Here is a 23,779-nt window from a genome sequence, read left to right on the forward strand (position 1 = left end):
ATGTTGTCTACTCCCGGGGCTTGTTTCACTTAGGTCTTGCAGTGTTCTGTCAAACTCTTCACAAACTACCATATCTCCCATTTCATCTATATCCTCTTCCATTTCCATAATACTGTCCTCAAGAATATCGCCCTTGTATAGACCCTCTATATACTCCTTCCACCTGTCTGCTTCTGCTTCTTTGCTTAGAACTGGGTTTCCATCTGAGCTCTTGATATTCATGCAAGTGGTTCTCTTTTTTCCAAATGTCTCTTTTAATTTTCCTGTAGGCAGTATATCTTACCCCTAGTGATATATGCCTCTACATCCTTACATTTGTCCTCTAGCCACCCCTGCTTAGCCATTGTGCACTTCCTGTCGATCTCATTACTGAAACGTTTGTATTCCTTTTGGCCTGCTTCATTTACTGCATTTTTATATTTTCTCCTTTTATCAATTAAATTGAATATATCTTCTGTTACCCAAGGATTTCTACTAGCCCTTGTCTTTTTACCTAGTTGATCCTCTGCTGCCTTCACTATTTCATCTCTCAAAGCTACCCATTATTCTTCTTCTACTGTATTTCTTTCCCCCATTCTTGTCAATCATTCCCTAATGCTCTCCCTGTAACTCTCTACACTCTCTGGTTCTGTCAGTTTTTCCATTTTTTTGCAGTTTCTTCAGTTTTAATCTACAGTTCATAACCAATAGATATGTGAAACCTTCCCATATCTAAAGGCCTCTTCCATGTATACAACCTTCTTTCACGATTCTTGAACCAAGTGTTAGCTATGATTAAGTTATGCTCTGTTTCTTTTATCTCAACATACATTTCATTAATCTCTTCATTATCTGCAGAGCTAGTTGGCTTATAAAATTGTACTACTGTGGTAGGTGTGGACTTCTTGTCTATCTTGGTCACAATAATGCGTTCACACTATGCTGTTTATAGTAGCTTACCTCCTATTTTTTATTCATTATTAAACCTACTCCTGCATTACCCCTATTTGATTTTGTATTTATAACCCTACATTCACCTGACCAGAAGTCTTGTTCCTCCTGCCACCGAACTTCACTAATTCCCACTATATCTAACTTTAACCCTTTGTTTCCTGACATAAGAAAAAATTTACTTTTCAACATTTTCTTTGCGGAATTTATGCTATTGTGGCGTCAAATGATGGTAGGATTTTTTGTAAAATTTTATTTTATTTTTTACAACTTTTTTCACTCCTGGTACTCAGAAGTACCGTCAGACTCCATGGACAGAATCACAACATGTGCAGAAAAATGCTCCAATTTTTATAACTTGTACTTTATTCCATGTAAATATTAAATATTTTTACATTAGAAAATTAGTTAACAAAAATATATTTCCGAATTTTTTAAAAATTTCTCATAAATTTACCTTCTAGAGCAAATTCACAATTCATAGTAACTTAGCTATACATTTTTGACAGTATACACATATCACATATTTAGTGAGACCTCATGAAATTGTAGGAAACAGTTCTTTTTCTCATTGCAGCACAAATACACTTTACATGTACTACATTGTGAATGTGGTCTCAACTGTATTTTATTTTTCACACACATTTCGCATCGTCCTCTTTTACAACCGAACACTACAAAATTGTTTCCTCGGTTGTCAAGACGTACATCCTTAGGAATAGAAAAGTTATCTTTCCTTCTCTTTGGGGGAGTTATTTCATCTTTACCAGAGTTTGTCTTTTTGAGATTTGGCACTTGCTGTTCATTCATTAGCCCTAGTGCCACAGCACGCCTGAATTACAGCAGTGGCAGTGCCCCATGTAGATCACTGAAAATGACGTAAACATTGACAAAAGCAATTTCTATTGTTCCCCAGAAGAGACGGTGCCACCATTTCTTTGATCGCCTGTCAAGACCATAAGTTGAACGTAATCTGTCTGCATGATCCACATCACCCATGTTTTTATTGTAATCACTTACAATAACTGGACATGGTATAGTCATACTAGTTCCATCTTTCTGTTTTCTTGACACTACGCTCTGTTCAATGCAATAGAAGTTTGACGCAAAATACACCACTTTATTGTCCCTCCATTGAAATACTGTTAGGTCTAAAGATGACACTTTAGACATTTTTCTTTAGGTAAATTCTCTGGCAAACCTTTCCTGTTTGTTCTAATTGTTCCACAGGCAAATGTATTTATGGATTTTAATTTCTCCAAAAGTGGAATAGAAGTAAAAAAAAATTGTCAAAGTACAATTTTCTGTACTGACCCCAATACGGTTTAGACAATTTCAGTACCACTCCCTCCCCTAAACCGTACCCTTCAAAGTCCTTCTCCATTGTCTCACTTCTACCTTGATACACTTAGAAATTGAGTGTGTATCCTTTTTTATTACAAATTTCCCATAGTTTGTAGCCTCTTTTCATTGGTTTTAATGGATTACAGTGCCTTATGCTACTTCTTCCCTTGAAGACAATCACTGATTCATCAATACTGAGTTCTCTAGTGCCCCTGTATATGTACATAAATTGCTTATTCAAAGCAGTCAGAAGCGGGCATATTTTATACAATTTATCAGTGTTTCTTTCTGGAATTTTTGTGTTATCATTAAGATGTAAATTACTCAAAATAAAATCAAACCTGTCCCTACTCATGCATCGCCTTACAATGGAAATACCAAGGTCATCACATGCAGACCAGTAGTGTTTCCACGATGGCAGCGTGTGGTAACCCATAAATACATTAATTCCCAAAAAAGTAAACAGCTCATGTTCCTTCAGATTTAAAATTTTTCCCTTCTGTGTCGCGTAAAGATTGCTCTGGAAAATTGTCTTCTACAATTGGCTTCAAAATGAAAATAAAAACATCAGTAGCTGGAGGACAGAAGATATACTGAATTTAATTGAGGAGAGGAGAAAATATAAAAAAAAAAATGCAGTAAATAAAGCAGGTGAAACAGAATACAAATGTTTTTAAAAAAATGAGATTGACAGGAAGTATAAAATAAAATTAGAGACCTTTGGAGAAAAGAGAACCACCTGTATGAATATAGAGAGATGAGATCGAAAACCAGTTCCAAGCAAAGGGAAAGCAGAAAGGTAGGAGTATACAGAGAGTCTATACAAGGGAGATGTACTTGAGGGAAATATTATGGAAATGGAAGAGGATGTAGACGAAGATGAGATGGGAGATGTGATACTGTGTGAAGAATTTGACAGACAACTGAAAGACCTAAGTTGAAACAAGGCCCTGAGAACTAGTGACTGCCTTGGGAGAGCCAGCCATGAGAAAACTCTTCCATCTAGTGAGTGCTAGATATGTAAGACAGGTGAAATACCCTCAGACTTCATGAAGAATTTAATACTTCTAGGTCCAAATAAAGCAGGTGCTCACATGTGTGAAAATTACCAAACTATCAGTTTAATAAGTAACAGTTGCAAAATACTAACACAAATTTTTACAGAAGAATGGAAAGACGGGTAGAAGCCAACCTTCGGGCAAGATCAGTTTTGATTCCAGAAAAATGTAGGAACATGCAAGGCAATAATGACCTTACAACTTCTCATAGAAGGTACATTAAGGAAAGGCAAGCCTACATTTATAGCATTTGTAGACTTCAAGAAAGCTTTTGACGATGTTGACTGGAGCACTCCCCTTCAAATTCTAAATGAGGCAAACGTAAAATAAAGAGAGCGAAAGGCTATTTACAGTTTGTACACAAGACACGTAGTTTTGGAGAATCCATGGAATAATGTAAGTATCAGAATTTAAAAAGTTTTGTATGTGGAACCACAGATTGCATACTTCTGAGTACATTTTTTATGATTAATACAAGTCATTTTGTAGCAATAATTGCCGCGCGGGATTAGCCGAGTGGTCTAGGACGCTGCAGTCATAGACTGTGCGGCTGGTCCTGGGGAAGGTTCGAGTCCTACCGTAGGCATGGGTGTGTGTGTTTGTCCTTAGGATAATTTAGGTTAAATAGTGTGTAAGCTTAGGGACTGATGACCTTAGCAGTTAAGTCCCATAAGATCTCGCACACATTTTGAACATTTTTGTAGCAATAATTGAAATGTAATGAGGGATAAAACAGCTCAGTAATAGACCCTGTACAGTTGTGGATTGCATAACACACTGATTTCAGGGCAAAATGTATCTTTAAAAGTTTGATGTTAACATTAGGATATTTTTTAAAAAAAAGAGAGAGAGAGAGAGAGAGAGAGAGAGAGAGAGAGAGAGAGAGAGAGAGATAGATAGATAGAGGGAGAGAGAAAAGTCTACAGTAACTGCTTCTTTGTTTGTCAATTTATTGCATCCGCCTTAGTTATGAATGATAACACTAATATTACCATTATTGCCATTTTATTAAACTAAACTTACATGCCAATACTTCTCATTGGATTTGCACTTCTGGGACAGAAGGTGTTGTGGAAGGACTGGTTTTTCGTTTTTTCTGTAGCAATTCGGTTACTAATCAACTGAATTTTACTTCTGATGAATTATTAACTGTGTTAAATAGAAAATAGCTATTGGCATGTAGATACTTTATGGTGGGTTGTTAGGTGTTCCCAGTGGTTCATTTAGGAGAGCAGTGCCTGCAGATGAAGTGTGTGATTTGGTGTATCATTGTGGCAAACAGTACTGAACTATTGTGAATATTCAAAACTAATGACATATTTGTCCAACATCAGTGAGACATAAAATGGTATTGCCCAGGAATGCTTTCAACAGGCTGTTCTTTTAATTTATATACTGGAGCCCACCTTACAACCTCCTCAGATATTTAGCTGTTCAGTATCACACTCCATTATTTACAAAAGTTACTCTGCTAAACGCGCCAGAAATAAGAAACACTGAGGGGAGATAACTCACTTATGGGAAAATTTCTTCATGCTAAATCTGTATTTGATAATGGCAAAAAAACCTCAGTCACCACTTTCAAAGGGAAGTGCATTTCGATTTAAGTCATCTGAGACTGCTTGATCCAAAGAGTTAAAGCTTCAGTTTGTTCTGTAGTTCTCACAAAAGAAATCTGTTATTCGTAACAATGGGCACTGCAGGAAGGTATGACATTTCCAAGCTTGCCAGTAAAAAATTTAACACATTAATTTCCATATTAATTACTTTTATTAACTGTGCTACAAATGAAACATTGACTTTTTAACACATAAATAATATCATATATAATCTCTCAACAATAAGAGCCATCACGCTTTACCAGGGTGTAAATAATAAGTATACAAATGCACAGTACCAGGAACATGAATGTAGTGGGAGGTACAAAAAAATACCTTCTGTATACCACAATGAATAACAACGGGTGAGCCATTGGTTTGATGCAGTGAATCAGACTATTTGAGGGTAGGTTTAAAGCCATTGATGACAAAAGTATTAACATTATACTCACAAGTCTGTTACATCATAAATTTAATTTTCTTTGTAAAATGTAAACAATAATATAACTTTCCACTTTTACTCATCTAGGAACGACAATCTAACCTTGTTTCCTATAATAAATACCTGAAGAATAAGACAAAACTTGGTACATTTTCCCTGAGTAAATACAAGTTTCATTAAGTCATATGTGAACTATAACTTATTTTGCACTTTAACAATTTTCGAAGCAAGGGTTAAACACATAGATTACAGGTCTGGCATTCTGCCTACAGAGCCTCTACGTTAATCTGTGGGAGAGAGGGGTCACATTTAAGTATGATCCACAAATGAAAAGTCAAATTGCTCAACACTAAAACTTCTGTTTGACCAGCAGGCCACAAATCAACTTTCACAATAGCTGCCAATAGGGCTCTCTCCAGTTTTCTTCATGAGGGCATTACTCTTTAATGAATACTGTGTTGTGCAATTTTAAAACAGATAATTGACAGTATTTTAAATTTAATGGTTGCATATAAAACATGTTTCAAGAACCTCATGACACACATCTAAGCGTGAAAAAATATTCCCAAGCCAGTATCAAAAATATATTTCAGCAATGTGATAAGCATAAAGTAAGTTGCATTCTTTTATATTTAGGAGCATGGCGCAATTGTACAACAAAAGTATTACTATCAAACAATCGAAAATCAAGGGTGGAATGGAACAATATTCTGAGAAGTAAAGTTGCTACTCATCATATAGCGGAGTTGCCGAGTCGCAGACAGGCACAACAAAGATTTTCGCACATAAAGCTTTCAGCCAATGGTCTTTGTGTGTGTCTGTTGTTGACAAAGGCCATTGGCCGAAAGCTGCAAGTGTGAAAATCTTTTTGTTGTGCACATCTGCAGCTCAACAAGTCCGCTATATGGTGAGTAGCAACTTTCCTTCTCAGAATATTGTAAGAATATTACTATGCTTTATTACTACACACAAGAGTGAAGAAGAAACTGTTAAGGCCATTACAGCAGATAATGCTGTATGCCTTTGAACTATGACACACAGAAGGACTCAACTCTTCTTTTTTATTTTATAATTTAAGTACGGTACAATGTTTTAGGCCAAGTGACAGTACCTCAACAAAACAATTTTAAAATACTTTTAGCATCAACAACACAAATTATTAGGTTTTCATGACAGATAAAAAATGTGACATTTATGATTACATTGTTGAGTTCAAACATGAACTCCAGACTGACTTAAAGCAACTGTAATAGTTTGAATATGAATATGCAAAATTCATGGGCTTAAGCACATCAAATAATTATGTATATCACCTGGAAAATATACAGCACATAATGTGGTCAAAAGAGAACATCATATTCTTTGTTGACAATCATTAGAGCCATTTCAGTTTCAATACTTTACTGCTTGCTATGTGACAACAGTATTTCCTAACCAGTGTAGTCACAACAACCATCACCTGGATTTTGGAATACTGGGGCCATTTGAGTTAAAAGCAGACAATGACTGGCTGCTATCAAATCCCACAAAAGTTACTTTTCATAACCTTTCTGCATGAACTAACATTATATACATTGTTTCACTTACAGCTATAAACATTATGGCAACTTTAACAGCAACTGGCACTTGGCTGTTTTCAGTCTGGTTATTAAACATGAATTTTTGAAGATCACACAAATACTGTGTACCTATCAACAATAATGCTTAAAAACAGATCCAACTATTTTTATCTGATCGTTCATATGATGCAGTGAACTGCACACCAAAACCAAACCTAACAAGAAAATAAAATCTATTTGTTTTGATTTTTACCTCTACACTTGCAGTTGTAAAACTGGCATATGAGAAGATGACAACATAAGAATTAAAAAGAAAGCTCTTAAAAGATTGGAGGAAAAGTCAAAAGTAGGCAGAGAAAAGTTAATCTGAGAAATACAAGCCTGAGAGGAAATTTTATTTCTCTAAATTTCTGATACTGAAAGTTATGGAGTTATTTTTTTGGATGTGTATCTAAATATATTGTAGATTTATTGTTTTAGTAAAATATATGTTTAACTATATTTTCTTTTAATGAAATAATTTTTATTCAGTTGCGTATGTGCATTGTGACAAGGACTGCTTCCTCTGTAATGTAAAATTAGTTACCACTGGAAACTGTTTTAACTATTAGTATTATCCAAAAATATCTGAAAAATATGAAATAACTTTATGTAAGAAAGTAATTTTTAATGTACAGCATGCAATTCTTAGAAATAGGGTACATTGTAATTCTAATGACATATCAATTCATTCAATCCAGGGAGCTTTTGTCTACAAGGACTCCATGATTGACATGCCTCTTCTTCGCCAAGCCCAACATATTATACAGCTAGCAAAAATGGACAAACATAATATGCAACAATGAACAAGATACAGTGCCAGTCACATATCATTAACAGCAAAGGTAAAAACCTGTAACTACATTAATGTTTATCAGCAATCTTACAGTGCTGATTTTACTTAGCACTGATTTGTGTAAGCTATGATTCTGTTTATAACATTACTATTTCAAGTCTTGCTGACTTGAAACAGATATGGCATAATTAAAAGTAGATACCTGTCATTAAAAACAGTTTAGCTAGTGGGATATGATATTTTGCTAATCACAAGTGACTATTACTGAATGTATCTAAATGTGATAACAACCACCTGTCATATTAACAGAAAACTTCAATTTATTAGTCATAGATTTTTCACAATGAAGGAAGTAAGATTTTGTTTTCTGTTTCTGAGATGTTAAGGTAAAGAGGTGTCTACCATTACATATATTTTTCGTGTTCTAGAAAGAGCAGTGGAAGCATTAGAAGATTTTCAACTAACACATGGTCTCTCTTTCAGAAAGAGTAAAAAATAAGGATATGTTTGGAATTTACTTCAACTATGATTTCTCTCAACAAACTACTATGCTTCGAAAGATGATATATCAACGAAAATGTTTAACAGAATTGAAGACATAAGATTATGAAAACTGGGCTCTAGTATTCCTAGACTGAATCTCATAATGTACAAAGAGTATTAACCATGTAGTAGACAACCATTATCAAGCGAAAGATGTGTTGAGGTTTCTTTTTGCAAGATCAGTTAGATTTGCTTACTATCCATCACTCAGTCTTAGTGTGGCATACAAAGGAGTGGTATAATGTAATAGGATAGATATAAAATCTACTCACAGTGTGGCAGCAGGAGAACACACATATACAACGTATAAATGTTTGCACACTTTCGTAGTTAGGGGATCCATCTGGCAGAAGAGTTGTAGGAAAAGGAAGAGTGGTGAAGAAAAAGGACTGGTGAGGTTTAGAAAAGGGGTAATTTGGAAAAGTTGCTCAGAATCCAGGGTAGATTTACTAGATGGGATGACAAGGAAGAGTAGATTTTTCTCTCTCCAGTTACATTATATTTTCAAAAATTGATTATTTTATATGCAAAAGAGTGATGTATTCTGCAATCAAAATTTTTGATCCCTTACATAGCAGTGAAACGAGTTTAACACACATTAAAATTTGCTTCAAACACATAAATCAATGTCTATACAAATAAAACAGTATGGCAATCATGTAAATGGAGGCAAATTTCCAAATTTTTCAGTAAATTGTAAAACTGACTCATTCCACATCATAGTGAGATCTATGGAGCTTGCAAAACTGACTATTGCACAAAATACAGTGTATTTCAAAAAGATTACGCCCATCTCACAAGTCAATATATTCACATGAATAAAGATAGAAATTTGGGTCAGAATTTTAGTTTGGCAACAGCCATGTTCACATGGTCACAATACCACCAGCCAGCTCGCTCGCTACAGGAAATGCATACCTGGATATTTTTGAGATCAGGCGTTTTGCACAGTTGTGAGAACATGCTAAAAATTTGGTTTTTCAACAAAATCAATGCACTGGTATACGATGTAAGAGCACTTTTTAATGATGAGCTGCCTGTGTGATGGATGGGCCGTAATGGGCATATGAATTTTGCATTTCACTTTTGGCCTCCAAGGTCACTTTATCACACAGTATGTGATTTCTTTTTTCTTGTAGTGGATTGTGAATATCTGCACCTACGTGAGTCCTCTTCCAACAATTTGGATGGATTCAGATGCTGCGTAGCAACGGCAATTAATGCACAACTCCAGACATGCTCATAAAAATATGGATTATATTTTGACTCATCTGGATCTTTGTTGTGCACACAATTGAGCATTTGTGAAAGGTAAATGAAAATTTTGATCCCAGACATAATTGTAAAAAGAACCACACGATTTTATAAGCGTATGCAATTGTAAAATTGAATGGTTGTTTTTGAAACTAAAAACTTTGTAGCTCTACACATAATTTAAAATCCATCCTCAGATTTGGTGTTGTGTAGAATTTATTGTGATGTGAAATTGGATGAATCTTTTTGAAACATAATGCACTTTTTTGTAAAATAAAATATGTGTTGTACCTGCAGAACCTTTGTTTAGTAACGGTAACAGTTACTCCCACACCACACCCTACTCAGCTGTGCAGGAGTGAGAGCTGACTTGCTGAAGGTATTTCACTGTCAGTGGTCATAGACTGCAAACATGCTGTATTACAGAACAACATGATATTCATAATTCACAATTGTTGAATTTAGGAAGGCTAGGAAAATGAAGGAAGGCACTAGATTGAAAATGGGAATATTGTTTCTTATTACTGGCAGGTTATACTGAAGTTGATATAATTCAGATAAAGAACAAAAAATTAATAATGACAGTATACATACTGAAAAAGGTACAGATTCTTCCTGCTCAAGGAGATGCTATCGGAAAAAATGAAATGATGAATGCTGATCCTTTACCAGCTGATGTCCAACTACATTGAATTCCAAATTAGATAATCTCTCAAAGTGACTGTTTAATCATACAGTATACGGGAATCCCTGCTGTAGATGTCTCACATGCTAGAAACATCCTACTTCTCAAAAGAGAGGTGCCACTTAAATGTATATCAATCAGGAACACAGTGAACTGTGTAGGAATCTTCCAAGGATTGCAATGTGCACAAGGGGGGGGGGGGGGGGGGGCGGCAAAAGTAACAAGTAATAGATTCTGTTAACTGCGTCTAAGGTACACCATTCTGAACCACTTTTCCTACCAGCTTCTGAGCAGAAGCTAGTATCAAGTTTTTGACAAAAATTATTACATGTGATGAAGCATGGTGTTGTGTGTGTGACCCAGAAACTAAGTGACATCTTAGCCAGATGAAGACTGCTTCACTGCAAGAACCAACATTAAATTTTTATGAAGGGGTAGTCTGCTAGGAATTTGTTCCCCAAGATATTTTAGTTAAGCAGCATTACTACCTCACAGTAACAGTTCTTTTTGCAAGCATAAGGCATTGCACTTAAAAGGTCAAGTCTCAGGCATCAGTTGACAGATTTGTTACAGTTCTGTAGGTGAGGTGAGATAAATCTAGGTCATGACCATTTTAATAGTTTAGTGTACTATAAAAGAGATTTAGTGTTAGAGTGTGTATCTGTAACAATTTAACCAACCATGAAAATATCACAAGAATCAGCCTAGACTTTCAACTAACTTAGTCGACATATCTGGGCTAAGCATTCCAAAGAGATGGGACACTGTTGCCTTTGAAACCATATATGCTACTGAACGTTGAGGACACATTCAGAATGTTTAAAGCAAAAAATGTTCCTACATAGACGTACCACAGTACCCTCTGGAAGCTAGCAAGTTGTCTCAACTTTTAAAAGACCCGAGATCTATAACAAATTTGATATAAAATATAACTACTAGAATAAAGTTGAATAGGGTCAGTATGTTTTCACACATTTTGCTAAGGAAGGCATACTGCCAAAATAATGCACAGTTTCTGAAATTTAAATGACTGCTATTCTAAATCACATTAAAATTTACATACTTCAACAGTTTTACAATAATGTAAGAATGAAAAATAGGTGTTTTGTTGTCAAATAAACCTAATCATTATCTCCACACTGCTCTGTCAAATACATGTGTACTATCATTATCTGATATGTAAATTGTATTTGGGCACACTTACAATATATTATTGCTTCAGAAACTCAAGAATAAAAAGTAATTATTTTTGTTTCATCTGCTGAATTACTACCTTTTTGAATACAAAAATGATGTGACACGAAAGGGATTAAGTAGAAGATAGGAAATGCTGTACCATCTACACATTAACATGATAAGAAATTATACACAATTCGAGTTTTGAACATTTAATATACGCACTTGAACCTGGAAGGAAAAGTATTATTAACCAAAAATGATGCAAAAGCACACTGGGATATTATTATAAAAACTACTACTGCTATGTTTATCAGCCTAGCTATACACTCAATAACTATACATGCAATATAATTTGGGCGAGCAGCATACTGTAATTCACATTGCATTGCATTCACTATGCATTCTATGATGCTGAATTGTTTCTTGGCAATGGTTTTAAACAATCCATACTAACCCAAAGTTTCACAGTTCCCAGAAAAGTGCAAAGTTATATTGTACATATAATACATAAACACACACACACACTCTCTCTCTCTCTCTCTCTCTCTCTCTCTCTCTCTCTCTCTCTCTCTCTCTCTCTCTGTGTGTGTGTGTGTGTGTGTGTGTGTGTGTGTGTGTGTGTGTAAGAACTGTTGTTTATTTAAGAATTTGTAAGAAATATGTTAATATATTTACCTTCAATTCTAGAACTTTAACAGCTGGAGGTCTCTTCCTTTTACCCTTTTCCTCTTACTTCAGTTTCAGAACTAAAGTTTCTTGGAAATAGACACAGTAGGTACCAACTTAAATGCACCTGATGTCTTGCTAGGCACAAGTCTCTCTGCACTTTCATGAAGTATACTGTCTAAGCAATATGTACTGTCACAATATTCTGTTTAATTGTGAATATGGCCAACTGCATAGCATCCTTTTCTTCTACGATTAATGTATTTTCATACGAATTCTGTAGAACTTATCAACTACCCCTGCAAATTATATTTAGTTTCATAATTGTCTCTCACATCAGGTAAATCTTTTTATCTGAAACAAAGATCCAATTTTTTCCCCCTTTATCTGAAAATAACTACACAATGTTTGCATCTCATAAGTAGTTACCAGTACTTTAACCTGCCAGCCATCTGGTTTTTAGGTGTCTACAAGTCTTCATACATGAAGCAGTCCTTTTTTGACTCCGAATGCAATTAATAGTCACCAAATCACTAAAATTAAAAAGTTGCAAAATCTGAACACTTAACAACATTCTCTGTATTCCCTTTCATTTTCTTAGTATCATATTTCAAATGTCTCCACAGTGCCACAATTCAATTACTCAGTGTTCACACTTTGCACCCTCACTTGTTTGATACATTGTTTTGCTCCAAGTAAAATTTTCATTTTTCTCTTTCTCCTTAGCATTATTGCTCTGAATTTTGTTTACAATACCGCATAATTATTATAATCTATTGAGAACTTTTAGTGTACTATCCCCAATTCTGATTCCTCACAGCCTGTTGGCATAATTTTTTCGAGCTTAGTTGGGTTCTTTCCCCACTTTATTTACCTGACATCCATTGTCATCTACTTTTTTTAGCATCTGGTACACTCTTTCTTATTTTCAGAGAAGTTGGAGTGCCAAAAACCCTCTACTTTTCTATCATTCAATTACTTCAATGCTCCTGCATGTTGCATGTTTGGAACACTGTTTAAACAGACACTTCTTATTTTCTCAAGTTACAGATTTCTGCAATATAGAGCTGTATTATTGTTGCAGAGTCCTTGCAGCTCACCAATGTGCTGTGTCAAGTGGGGTGGGGATGGACAACTTGTTGCACAATGAGTGCTTCCTCCAAACAGTTTGAATGAACATTATCTCACATAAAATGTGAATGTCGCCGCTGCCACCCCTCCCCCTCCCCCCCCCCCCCTCCCCCCACTATCTTGCTTGTTGATTTTCAGATAACTGAGAATGAAAAATGAAATGATCATCAACATTCTGGGTGTCCCATTTGAGTGCAGTCACTATTTATACCATAGGTTAATTTTTTGTCTGCGGAATATTTGGCTCATCTGTCTATTTTTAACAATTATGCTTATAATGCAAAGATATTTTAGCCCATATCTTTTATTCTCAGAGATCTTGCCACCACTATGGGGTGGGAGGAGGAGAACCCTTGTGTTTTAACTATCCTGAATTGTTCACTAACAATTTTATGTCAGTCAATAAATTAAATTGTTAAGCATAAATGTTCTATTTTAGTGAGTTAACTGTTCTATTTTATCATAAGCAACATATAAAAACAACGATTTGTTCTTTTCTCACACTTTTATTAATTTTTTGGACTTCAGCAGTATAATGATAATTCCTTTTAGAGTTAAATTTTTGATTGCAGTAACTGCATGTATGAAATTAACTGAAGAATTCTGTTACACCTTTTTTTAACATAGTTACTGGTATGTGTAATTTTTTCCCACTCCAAATATTTGAGGGAGCAGAGTGAAACTGAAATAAAGAACATTAAGTTTTGGCACAAAGGTAATTTTGTGGAACTGAAAAAAAAAATTTTTTTTCATTTCATATGGGAATACAATTTCTCAAGTTAAGAATGTCAGCAGATTGACCTTTCTTAATCATTACATAAAAATTTTGAATACTGTTTACGTACTTTTTTTAAAATAATGAGAGTTTATATCAGATTAAATATATAAATATAAAATTCACAGCATATGTAATTGACTTACAGAGTGAATTACATTTCACTTTCAGAAAATGAAATGCAATCAGAATTTGAGCAAAGTAAAAATTTCAATGTTTGATCTACGAATGTCATTGCTTTGTACCACTCTCACTTCTCACAATAAATTTACACTTCAGTGCCCACTCCACAAGACACTATTATGGAGGAAAGTGCACAACACTGTAATATCTTTTTACATATACTCTTTATGTCCAACATTTCAGCAATGCCAATGAAGAATATTTCAAATATACGCAAAGGAAAAATGTTACTTACTATTTACTCTAGAAGAATCATTAATGTGTTTATAGCTTCATATGAAACAATTGTGAACTACAAAAATGGCGAAAACAGGACCTTATTTTGTTGCATACCGTGTGGCATGATATTTTTAGAAGCAAAACAAGAAGACAGTCAGAAGAAACATTTGTTCACACAGATGGAAAAAAATCCATCAATTTGACTGGCTAAGTATAAACAAATACTAGGATAATAGACAACTATGCACTGTGTAGAAGAAAATTTTGAAATGATTTGTCTGCTGTACTTCAGCATACACAAAATTTTTGTGGCAACTATGGGATCACTCTCACAAATGGAAAAAATCCATTTGTAAACCCAATTACTACTTAACACTTCCATTGTATAGTGAGTGGTTATCTTTGTCAGATAAATGAGCTATCAAAAATGTCAGAGCTTCAAATTATACCTTTACACTGCTCTGAGACAATGACTGGTTGCCACATGGATGCACTATTTAAATTCATCAGCTAGTAGAAACATAGAAATCCAATGTACTGTATAGGACTGTTGTTTAATTATATCTGATATCAAAAAAAATTGTACCAAAAATCAGTACCAACACATATTTTCAGTTGTGCTGACATGGTATGACCAACACTGCTTAGTTAATGACAATTGTACAAATACTGGCTGCAAACATCAGAAAATGGAAAATCCTAAGAGAAGTTAATGCCTTTACTGTACAGAAGGAATTAGCTAAACTGGCACACAGACATGCTAAAACATGCCAATACAACATTCTCTCTTTTTCACAGAAACGGTACATACAATTAGCAACAGTCATGAAATGGGCTACTGATGAAATTTTACTTTAACATAAATAGCATGTAACTAATCACTTCTTTCTACTCTTTTTTTTTTAATGTAGCACTTTGCAAAGATATTCTTATTCTTGACATAATTCTTTTGAGTTTCTTAGTTACCTGACAAGTTTTAATCAGTTTATTTGAGAGGACAATATGGCAATTCTGTACAGTGTAATTTTCTATCCATGCTTCACCTTTCACAAAACAAGAAAAGTAGAAGCTGTTTCTGCTTCCTTTTTGTATAACAAATTTTACATAATTAGTTCTTTCATTCAGTGAACAATCAAATTCAATTTTCTCTGACTACTAATGTCAGCTAAAAATGAAGAAAGTGCAATAAACAATTCTTTGAAAACAGTAACTGAGTACAATGTAGGATGTGCCCTGAAACATTATTTAAAGATTATATCAACATTTGTACAAAAATAATTTCTGGAGTTAAATTTATAATCTTTAACACACAGTCAGCCTTGAAATACATTTATAACCACAAACATCAAGATATTTACAAGAATAGATAGTAACATAGTACATCAGTAATAAAAGCTACAGGTCACATCCTGGAAGGACAGCACGAAACACTCATGTGCACATACAAAATCTCTTGCATATACAGAGAAATATAAATTAACTTGTACAGATGATCCGAGTTGCTGCCTCCAACGTTACCACAATATCAACACAGCACACGAAAAATGTGCTTTTTCCTTCGCATCCATTATGCAATACAAGCAGAGACAGTTTTCTTAACTGCATCTCGAGCATATGGTATGTATGAGATAGAATACCACGTCATGGCAAGGGATTGAAGGATAACAAACAGCAGTGCCAAGCCAGCTTTCTTCCACTAGAAAAAATAATTGTATTGATGAGATTATTTTTAATGATTTTTAAGCAGTAAAATAAGTTGTGTGCACTACACTTACATAGAGTACTGTTCTTGGCAAAACATTATTTACTAACTAAGGAACAACTGTAACTAAAAGTACTCATTAAATGAATCTCACAATAAACTTATTATTAACACAGCCTCACAATACAATAATAAACTTGCACCATATATTTTTTGCTTGCCAACAAGTAAAAAAGAAGTCAAGCATATTTACAGTATGGTTCTCTAGCACTTATTTTCATTCCTTGCATTTCAGTGAAAAAAGAAAGCTAATTGTCCAATATCTGAATTGTACAAGTGTGCTTTTCAGTTGAAGAATTGAAACAGCAACAAGTGCTGAGTGAGTATTACAATAATGAATATTATTTTGAAGCAAAATTATTAGTTAGATAAGTTTTTAATTACAAATTTCATTTTAATAGACTTTTTCCCTCATCCTCCTTGTAAATTTTTTATAATATTTACAGCAATTATGTAGGATTCTGTTAAACCACAACTTAACTGTTGTGTGACAAGAATGATTATGGATTACATTAAACAAAGTTCTAAAACCAAGCTGGTAATGACATTGCTACTACTGAAAGTTATGTTGTCTCTAGTCATTGGTTACTGTAATTCCTCCCACAATATTTATGTTATTAAATTTATTTTATTGCCCTTTGTCTGTTTTGGAGGTTTTCACACCAATCTGTAGAAGGTGCACACTTACAATTATCACGTAAAACAAACAGTATTTCTAATATTTGTTCTTACATCCAGTTTCTTTTTTCTTTTCTTAAGTAACTTTTTTGACCTGTAAGTACAATGCATCTTTGACACACACACACACACACACACACACACACACACACACACACACACAAACAGGAACTTACCATATGAAACTGCAAATATATCTTATTACCAACAACAAACAGAGTGTATACATGGACAAGGAAAAAAAAATCCCCAAATTTTTCCTGGATGAAAATACATTTTCTCCAGGGTGAAAATACTGTTTTTCCGTGTTAAGTGACAGTATACTTTTCCTCGGCACTGTAAAACTTATCAATCCTTTGAATGTTTATGGTCTTATACACCGACGTAGAATTTCCGAGCACTTCAGAAAACTAAACTGGGGAGGGGGGGGGGGGGGGGGGGGGGGTGACCTGTTAGAAATAGGGTCGTTTCAGCAGTTGGCAGAGAGCACCAGGTAACAGGCGTCACTGCGCTTATGCAGCTACGATGACGCAGGAAGCCCGCATGTTCGTACGTGTAGAACATTAAAAGATCTTGCATTATGTCATAAAAGAAACAAGACATGAGAGGATACTTCAAGAGCATCGGAATTTGATGAACCATACTAAAATGCATTATTTGGCTTAAAGTGCACATTTGTATATCCAGAATCGGGTGTACATTTTCTTGAGTACCAATACCGTATTATCTCATGTTTGGTTCTTTATTATGGCATAATGCCATATGAGCTAGAAGATGTAAAACGTGCCCTTGAAATGCAGCGAACAGTTGAAACTAGCCAGCAGTGTGAAATTGAACACTTCGTTTAAAATAAATTGACTGCCTCAGCCCAAAAGACTAATAAAAGCCAAATCTCTTTAGCAAACCGACAAAAATAACTTCATTGTTCTGCAAGGCGATTAATGCTTGATTGTCAAAAAGGTGGAAATAAAACCTGAAACTAACAGCATATTTTAGCCTTCCGTAATTATGTGAATGTATTTTAATTCATTTGATAGCTCCCGGCTACAGAAATCTTTTGTTTTCATTTAATGTGAGAGCAATAAATTAAGAGGAAACAGCAAAATCACTAAACGTAAACACGGGTCACGTGGAAACCACCCACCTCCCCACTACAACTTAGACTGCTCTGTGGATCAGCCCCGGATCTGCGATATTTCCGAACCAGGGCAATACTAGATAGTGGTGCCCAGCCACACATCTGTAGCCAGAAGCAGGAGAAGGCGACTCAACTGCACTCAAGAGCCCACCCGCAACTGCTCAAACTAATCTAATATAAACAGCTGTCACGTCACGATCATCGGAGGCAATTTGTTGTTAGGAAGCGTTACATAGTCTTCCTAAAGCCTTTGACACACTTTGCTGTTGGCAGACGCTTGTATGAGCACTGTGTTTTATTATTGTATACGACGTATTTCCTTTGAGACTTAGGTTTTTTTTTCTTTTTTTTTTCTTCTTCTGTCGTTCATGTTTTGTTGCTGCAGCATTATTCTGCAGAAGTGGGATACAGTAATATTCTTTGTTAGAGTATTGGTTCTTACCAGTCAAAATCACAAAAATTTAACTGAAAACTAAAACAATAAAAAATTCCCGGGATTTTTTTTAGAATTCCAGGTTTTTCCCGGTTTTCTCCTGAATGAAAAAATTCCCACATTTTTCCTGGATTTCCCGGTTGTCCCGGGTCGTATACACCCAGACAAACTACAGAACAGTTGTATACAACTGTTAACAAAGGCTACCAAATACATAATAATCAGGAATTTACAAGCTTAAGTATGATTCTTGTTCCTGCCACACTATAGGGCAAATAGGCAGAATTACCTGATGTAGGTTGCGCAATGATTAAGCACACAGCCGCTTGCCACACAGTTGATGAGAGTGACCGTGCTGTCACAGATATTGAAAAGAACTTGGAAACCACACACACATTCAATCATCCAACAACTGTTAACTGAATGAAAAAAACTCTATAGCAAACAAAAACTTCATTCAGAACTTTCACACTGTTTTAAGTCACAGGAAAAATGACAGTTGTACACCAGTCAAACACACATGCTAGAACAAGATTTTCATAAACTTTTGTTATACTTGCTTTCAGTATCTGTACATATAACATCAAAATATCTGTTAAAGATTAGTGTTTACCATAGCCTACTTAAATGGAGTATGAAATATGGATGTAGCTTATGATATAAGAGAAATTAACACTATACAATATCATATACTTAATGCGTGAATACAAATGCTATCTACATAAAACGAAACTAATTGTAACTTTCTGGTTCCAATCAGGTGTGTGTTGCACTACAATCTGACAAGCAAGCTCTGTTTATAATTCTCTGTTCTTATATTTCAGTAGTCGCACAAAAGAAAAGGAAGAAGAAGAGACAAATGTCAAGAACACATATTTGATCTACTATTTGTTTTATGTAATAATCTACATGTGCACCTTTCATAGGCAAGTCTGAAGACACCTAAAACCAGGAAGGACAATGAAATAAGTTTGAGGACATAAAAGTACTGGTTACTAGAATTTCTTCAAAATTAATTTATAATAGAGTCACAGTGTTTCATCATCCACTATGGAAAAAAGAATCATATTTCTTCATTGCTGGTAGACTTCTACATAAGTACTCGGCAAATCACTGTAGGGCATGGCAGAGGGTATATAGCGTGATACAATATGTAACCTTTCTTCTTGTTCCTGTCACATACAGACTGCAGGACTAATGACTGCTTAAGAGTGAGTGTGTGTGTGTGTGTGTGTGTGTGTGTGTGATTAACCTAATTCTGTCTGCATGGTCCCAATGGAAGTGATACAAAGTTGACTGAAGAATATATCTACTTTTTTCAATTAATACGGGGTTTTCATGTTTTTTACATAGGCTTTCATGTGATAATTTGTGCCTATTTTCCAGAACCTGCCACTTAGTGTTTTCCAACCTTTCCATAACTCTTTCCCATGAGTCAAACAACCCACCTGTGCCGCCCTTCTTTGCATACATTCAATATATCTCTCTTAACTAATCAAATATGTACTGACTGACGAGATAACAACCAACATTTAATTTCCATATATAGATATCGTTTAATGATCTACTTGATAAAGCTTAAATCATTTGTTATATTTTGTGGACCATGGATGTTACAGTGGTGGGATGGCTTGTGTGCCTCAAAGATACAGATACCTGTACCATATGTGCATCCACAATGCAGGGGAAACTGTTGAGAGGGCAGACAAACATTGTTCCTGAGGAGGGGCAACCTTTTCAGTCTGGATGATTTATAGATGTGGCCTTGTAACATCAAACAATGTAGCCTCACTGTGCTGGTGCTGCGAATGGCTGATAGCAAGTGGAAACTACAGCCGTAATTTTTCCCAAGGCAGCTCTACTGTGTGGTTAAATGATATGCATCCTCTTAGGAAAAATTTCTGCATTTGGATCTCCAGACAGGGTCTACTCAGGGGGTTGTTGCTACCAGAAGAAATGAAACTGGCATTCTAAGGATAGGAATGTGTAATGTTAGATCCTTTAATTGGGCAGTTAGGTTACAAAATGTAGAAAGGGAAACAGAAAGGTTGAAGTTAGATACAATGGGAATTAGTGAAGTTTTGTGGCAGAAGGGACAGGACTTCTGGTCAGGTGACAACATGGTAGTTAAATACAAAATCAAATTGGGGTAATGTGGGAGTAAGTCTAATAATGAATTAGACAATAAGAATGTGGGTAATCTACTATTAACAGCACAGTGCAAGCATTATTGTAGGTCAGATAGGCATGAAGTAAAAACACACACACACACACACACACACACACACACACACACACACACACACACACACCTCTTTTGACAATGTTGACTGGAATATTCTCTTTGAAATTGTGAAGGCAGCAGGTGAGCCATGTTGGCTCAATTCTATGTATTCACATCTTTGCCTACTGGCACAATCTGTCTGTCTAGTTGGCAGATGGTTTTTCCGTCACCTCTTGGTTGATTCTTTGTTTGTAATTCCTGGCTTGCTGATGCATTCCTCATAAGTTGAGTTTTTATCTTGTAGTAATTGGGCATAATTTATCCAGTAGTGTCCGTTCTTCTAAACCACCTTATTCAGACCCAGCCTGCCGTACATTCCCCTACCATGGTTTCCCTGTCTGAAGTTAGGTTTTTATCCCCTTCTTTCCCGTCAAGCAGTTCTGTAAAATACTTTTGCCACCCTTCTAGGCCTTTGCTTTTATCTCCAATTAGATTTCCGTCCTTATCCTTCAAATCTCTTGTTCTTTCATAGAACCTTCTGATTTCTTTATTGTCTCCCATTTCGTCCAGCTGCTCTATCCTCCTCCTTTCATGCTGCCTTTTCTTTACCCTATAAAGCTTATCCGCTCTTTTCCTCTTTTCTCTGTATTCTTCTGCCACTAACCTCGTGTTGCTGTGCAACATTATCTGTCTCGAAACTTGCTGGCAGATTAAAACTGTGTGCCGGACCGAGACTCGAACTCGGAACCTTTGCCTTTTGCGGGCAAGTGCTCTACCATCTGAGCTACCCAAGCATGACTCTCACTCTGTCCTCACAGCTTTACTTCTGCCAGTATCTCATATCCTACCTTCCAAACTTCACAGAAGCTTTCCTGTGAACCTTGCAGAACTAGCACTCCTGAAAGAAAGGATATTGCGGAGACATGGCTTAGCCACAGCCTGGGGCATGTTTCCAGAATGAGATTTTCACTCTGCAGCGGAGTGTGTGCTGATATGAAACTTTCTGGCAGATTAAAACTGTGTGCCGGGTAGTTCAGGTGGTAGAGCACTTGCCCGTGAAAGGCAAAGGTCCCGAGTTTGAGTCTCGGTCCGGAATACAGTTTTAATCCGCCAGCAAGTTACATATCAGCACACACTCCATTCATTATCTGTCTCACTTCATTTCTCTTGCGTACTACTGTTGAACATTCCTCGTCAAACCACTTAACCACCCTTTTGCGTTGTTCTCTCCCCAGTATCTCTTCTGCAGCTACACTGATGGCGGTTTTCAATGACTCCCATTTAGTTTCCATATTATCTTCATTCACTGTGTTTCTCCCTGCTTCCAATAACTCTTCTAGTTTCTTCCTATATTCCTCCTGTGTTTCCTTTGTTTGGAGCCTTTGTATATTGTGTTTCATTCTTATCTTATTCCTTTGGTTTCTTACCAAATCTATCTTCTGCCTGTATCTAATTTGTACTAAGTAGTGGTCTGTCTCTCCATCTGCCCCTCTGCAGCTGCTAACTTACATAATATCTGATGCATGCCTTTTGTCTATGAGTATGTGATCTATTTGGTTTCTTGTGTTTCTATCTGGTGATACCCACATACATTTCTATGTATCTTTCCTTGGGTTATAGGTGCTTTTAATTATCATGTTCTTCCCACTGGTGAAGTCTGTTAGTCTGAGCCCGTTATCATTACTGTCATTGTGTAGGCTTTCCTTTCCTATTATACTTCTATGTACCTCTTCTTTCCCTATTTTTGCATTTAGGTCTACAAGTATAATTTTCACATCGTGCCTTTGAATTTTACCAATTTCTTCTTCCAATCTGGCATAAAATATATCCTTTGCATCTTCATCTGGCTCCTCCTTAGGGGCGTAGACATTCACTATTGTAATGTTAAAAAAATTTGCCCTTATCCTTACAGAACACGTTCTGCCACTTATTGCCTTCATAGATCTATATAGAAGGAAACCAGTGCCTTGGCCTGTATCTCCACCGCTATACAACATTAGTCCCAACGCTATCATTCCTTGCCCTTTCCATCTGGTTTCTTTTAATTCTGCTATTTTCACTTGATACTTATATAGTCCATTCCCAATTTCTTGTAGCTTGCCAGGCCTCTTGAGTGTCCTCACATTCCAGGTGGCTATCCAAATATCCGTGTTCCTTCTCTTTAACCGTTTTTCTTGGCGGGTCGTCAACATGCAATCCTTTCTGTTCCAAGGCATATGTATAGTATCCGCAACAGCACTTTTTTCCGGGGTGGGGTTGTTAGCCTCATACCCAACCCCAGACTTTGAGGACCTGGAATTTTTTAGGATTTACTCCCCTAGGAGGGTTGGTTTCCCTAGCCCCACCCTACATTGTGGGACACACTGACTCCTCCATCGAGACCAATCCAGCTTGGGTGACCGTGCCAGTAGCTACGCTATCGCTGGCACAGCTCTTGACTTCGTCAGAGCGCGCAAACCCTCGCGCCCAGCACTGAAGGTGCCTACGATAAGGCGGTGTCCCCTGAGAGAAGGAACCGTGATTGAGAATGAAAGGGAACAGGACTCAGAATTGGAATCAGAGCTAAATGTAGAGGATCGGGAAGAGGAAGTAGTACCAGAGCTAGAGGAAGTGAAGTATGCTATCAAGACCATAAAAAATAATAAAGCAGCAGGAGAAGACGGCATACAGGCCAAATTATTAAAATATGGGGGAAAGAAAATGGAGGAGGCAGTCTGTGAAGTGATAAAGAAAATATGGATAAAGGAGGTAATGCCTAAGGAGTGGAACATGGAAATTATCTGTCCATTATATAAAAAAGGTGACAAGTCAGAATGTAGCAATTATCATAGAATCACTCTCTTAGACATAACATATAAGATATTTAGTAAAATTTTAGCCTCCAGACTTGAGGGATTATGGAAGGGTTATTGGGGGACTATCAGGCTGGATTTAGGTGGAACAGATCCACGATGGATCAGATATTTTTATAAAGACAAGTGATAGAGAAGTTTTATGAGTATGACAAGCAACTACATCAGTTGTACATTGATTTTAAGCAAGTGTACGACAGCCTACACAGGAAGAAAATTATACAGATCACGAAAGAATTTAGAATCCCACTAAAACTGGTCAATTTAACAGAAATGACAATGAACAGTGTG

General features: G+C 36.0%; 2 protein-coding genes across 4 annotated transcripts in view; one reads left to right on the forward strand and one right to left on the reverse strand.

The window, feature by feature from the left end:
• Positions 1–10,430, forward strand: part of LOC124595689 (citramalyl-CoA lyase, mitochondrial-like) — a 193,063-nt gene extending 182,633 nt beyond the window's left edge. The window contains exons 8-9 of one of the 3 annotated variants that reach the window (XM_047134566.1): positions 7,672–7,815; positions 8,195–10,430. In XM_047134566.1, the coding sequence (XP_046990522.1) occupies positions 7,672–7,776 (105 nt within the window). In that variant the 3' untranslated portion in view covers positions 7,777–7,815; positions 8,195–10,430. The remainder of the gene's footprint in view (positions 1–7,671; positions 7,816–8,194) is intronic. The other 2 variants (XM_047134557.1, XM_047134550.1) reach the window with 2 other exon arrangements.
• A 4,506-nt stretch (positions 10,431–14,936) lies between these two features.
• LOC124595732 (vesicle transport protein SFT2B) overlaps positions 14,937–23,779 on the reverse strand; it is a 66,538-nt gene continuing 57,695 nt past the window's right edge. The window contains exon 4 of the mRNA XM_047134610.1: positions 14,937–16,097. Coding sequence (XP_046990566.1) covers positions 15,969–16,097 — 129 coding nt within the window. The 3' untranslated portion in view covers positions 14,937–15,968. The remainder of the gene's footprint in view (positions 16,098–23,779) is intronic.

This window comes from Schistocerca americana, chromosome 1 (genome assembly GCF_021461395.2).
Source record: "Schistocerca americana isolate TAMUIC-IGC-003095 chromosome 1, iqSchAmer2.1, whole genome shotgun sequence".
Lineage (NCBI taxonomy): Eukaryota > Metazoa > Arthropoda > Insecta > Orthoptera > Acrididae > Schistocerca > Schistocerca americana.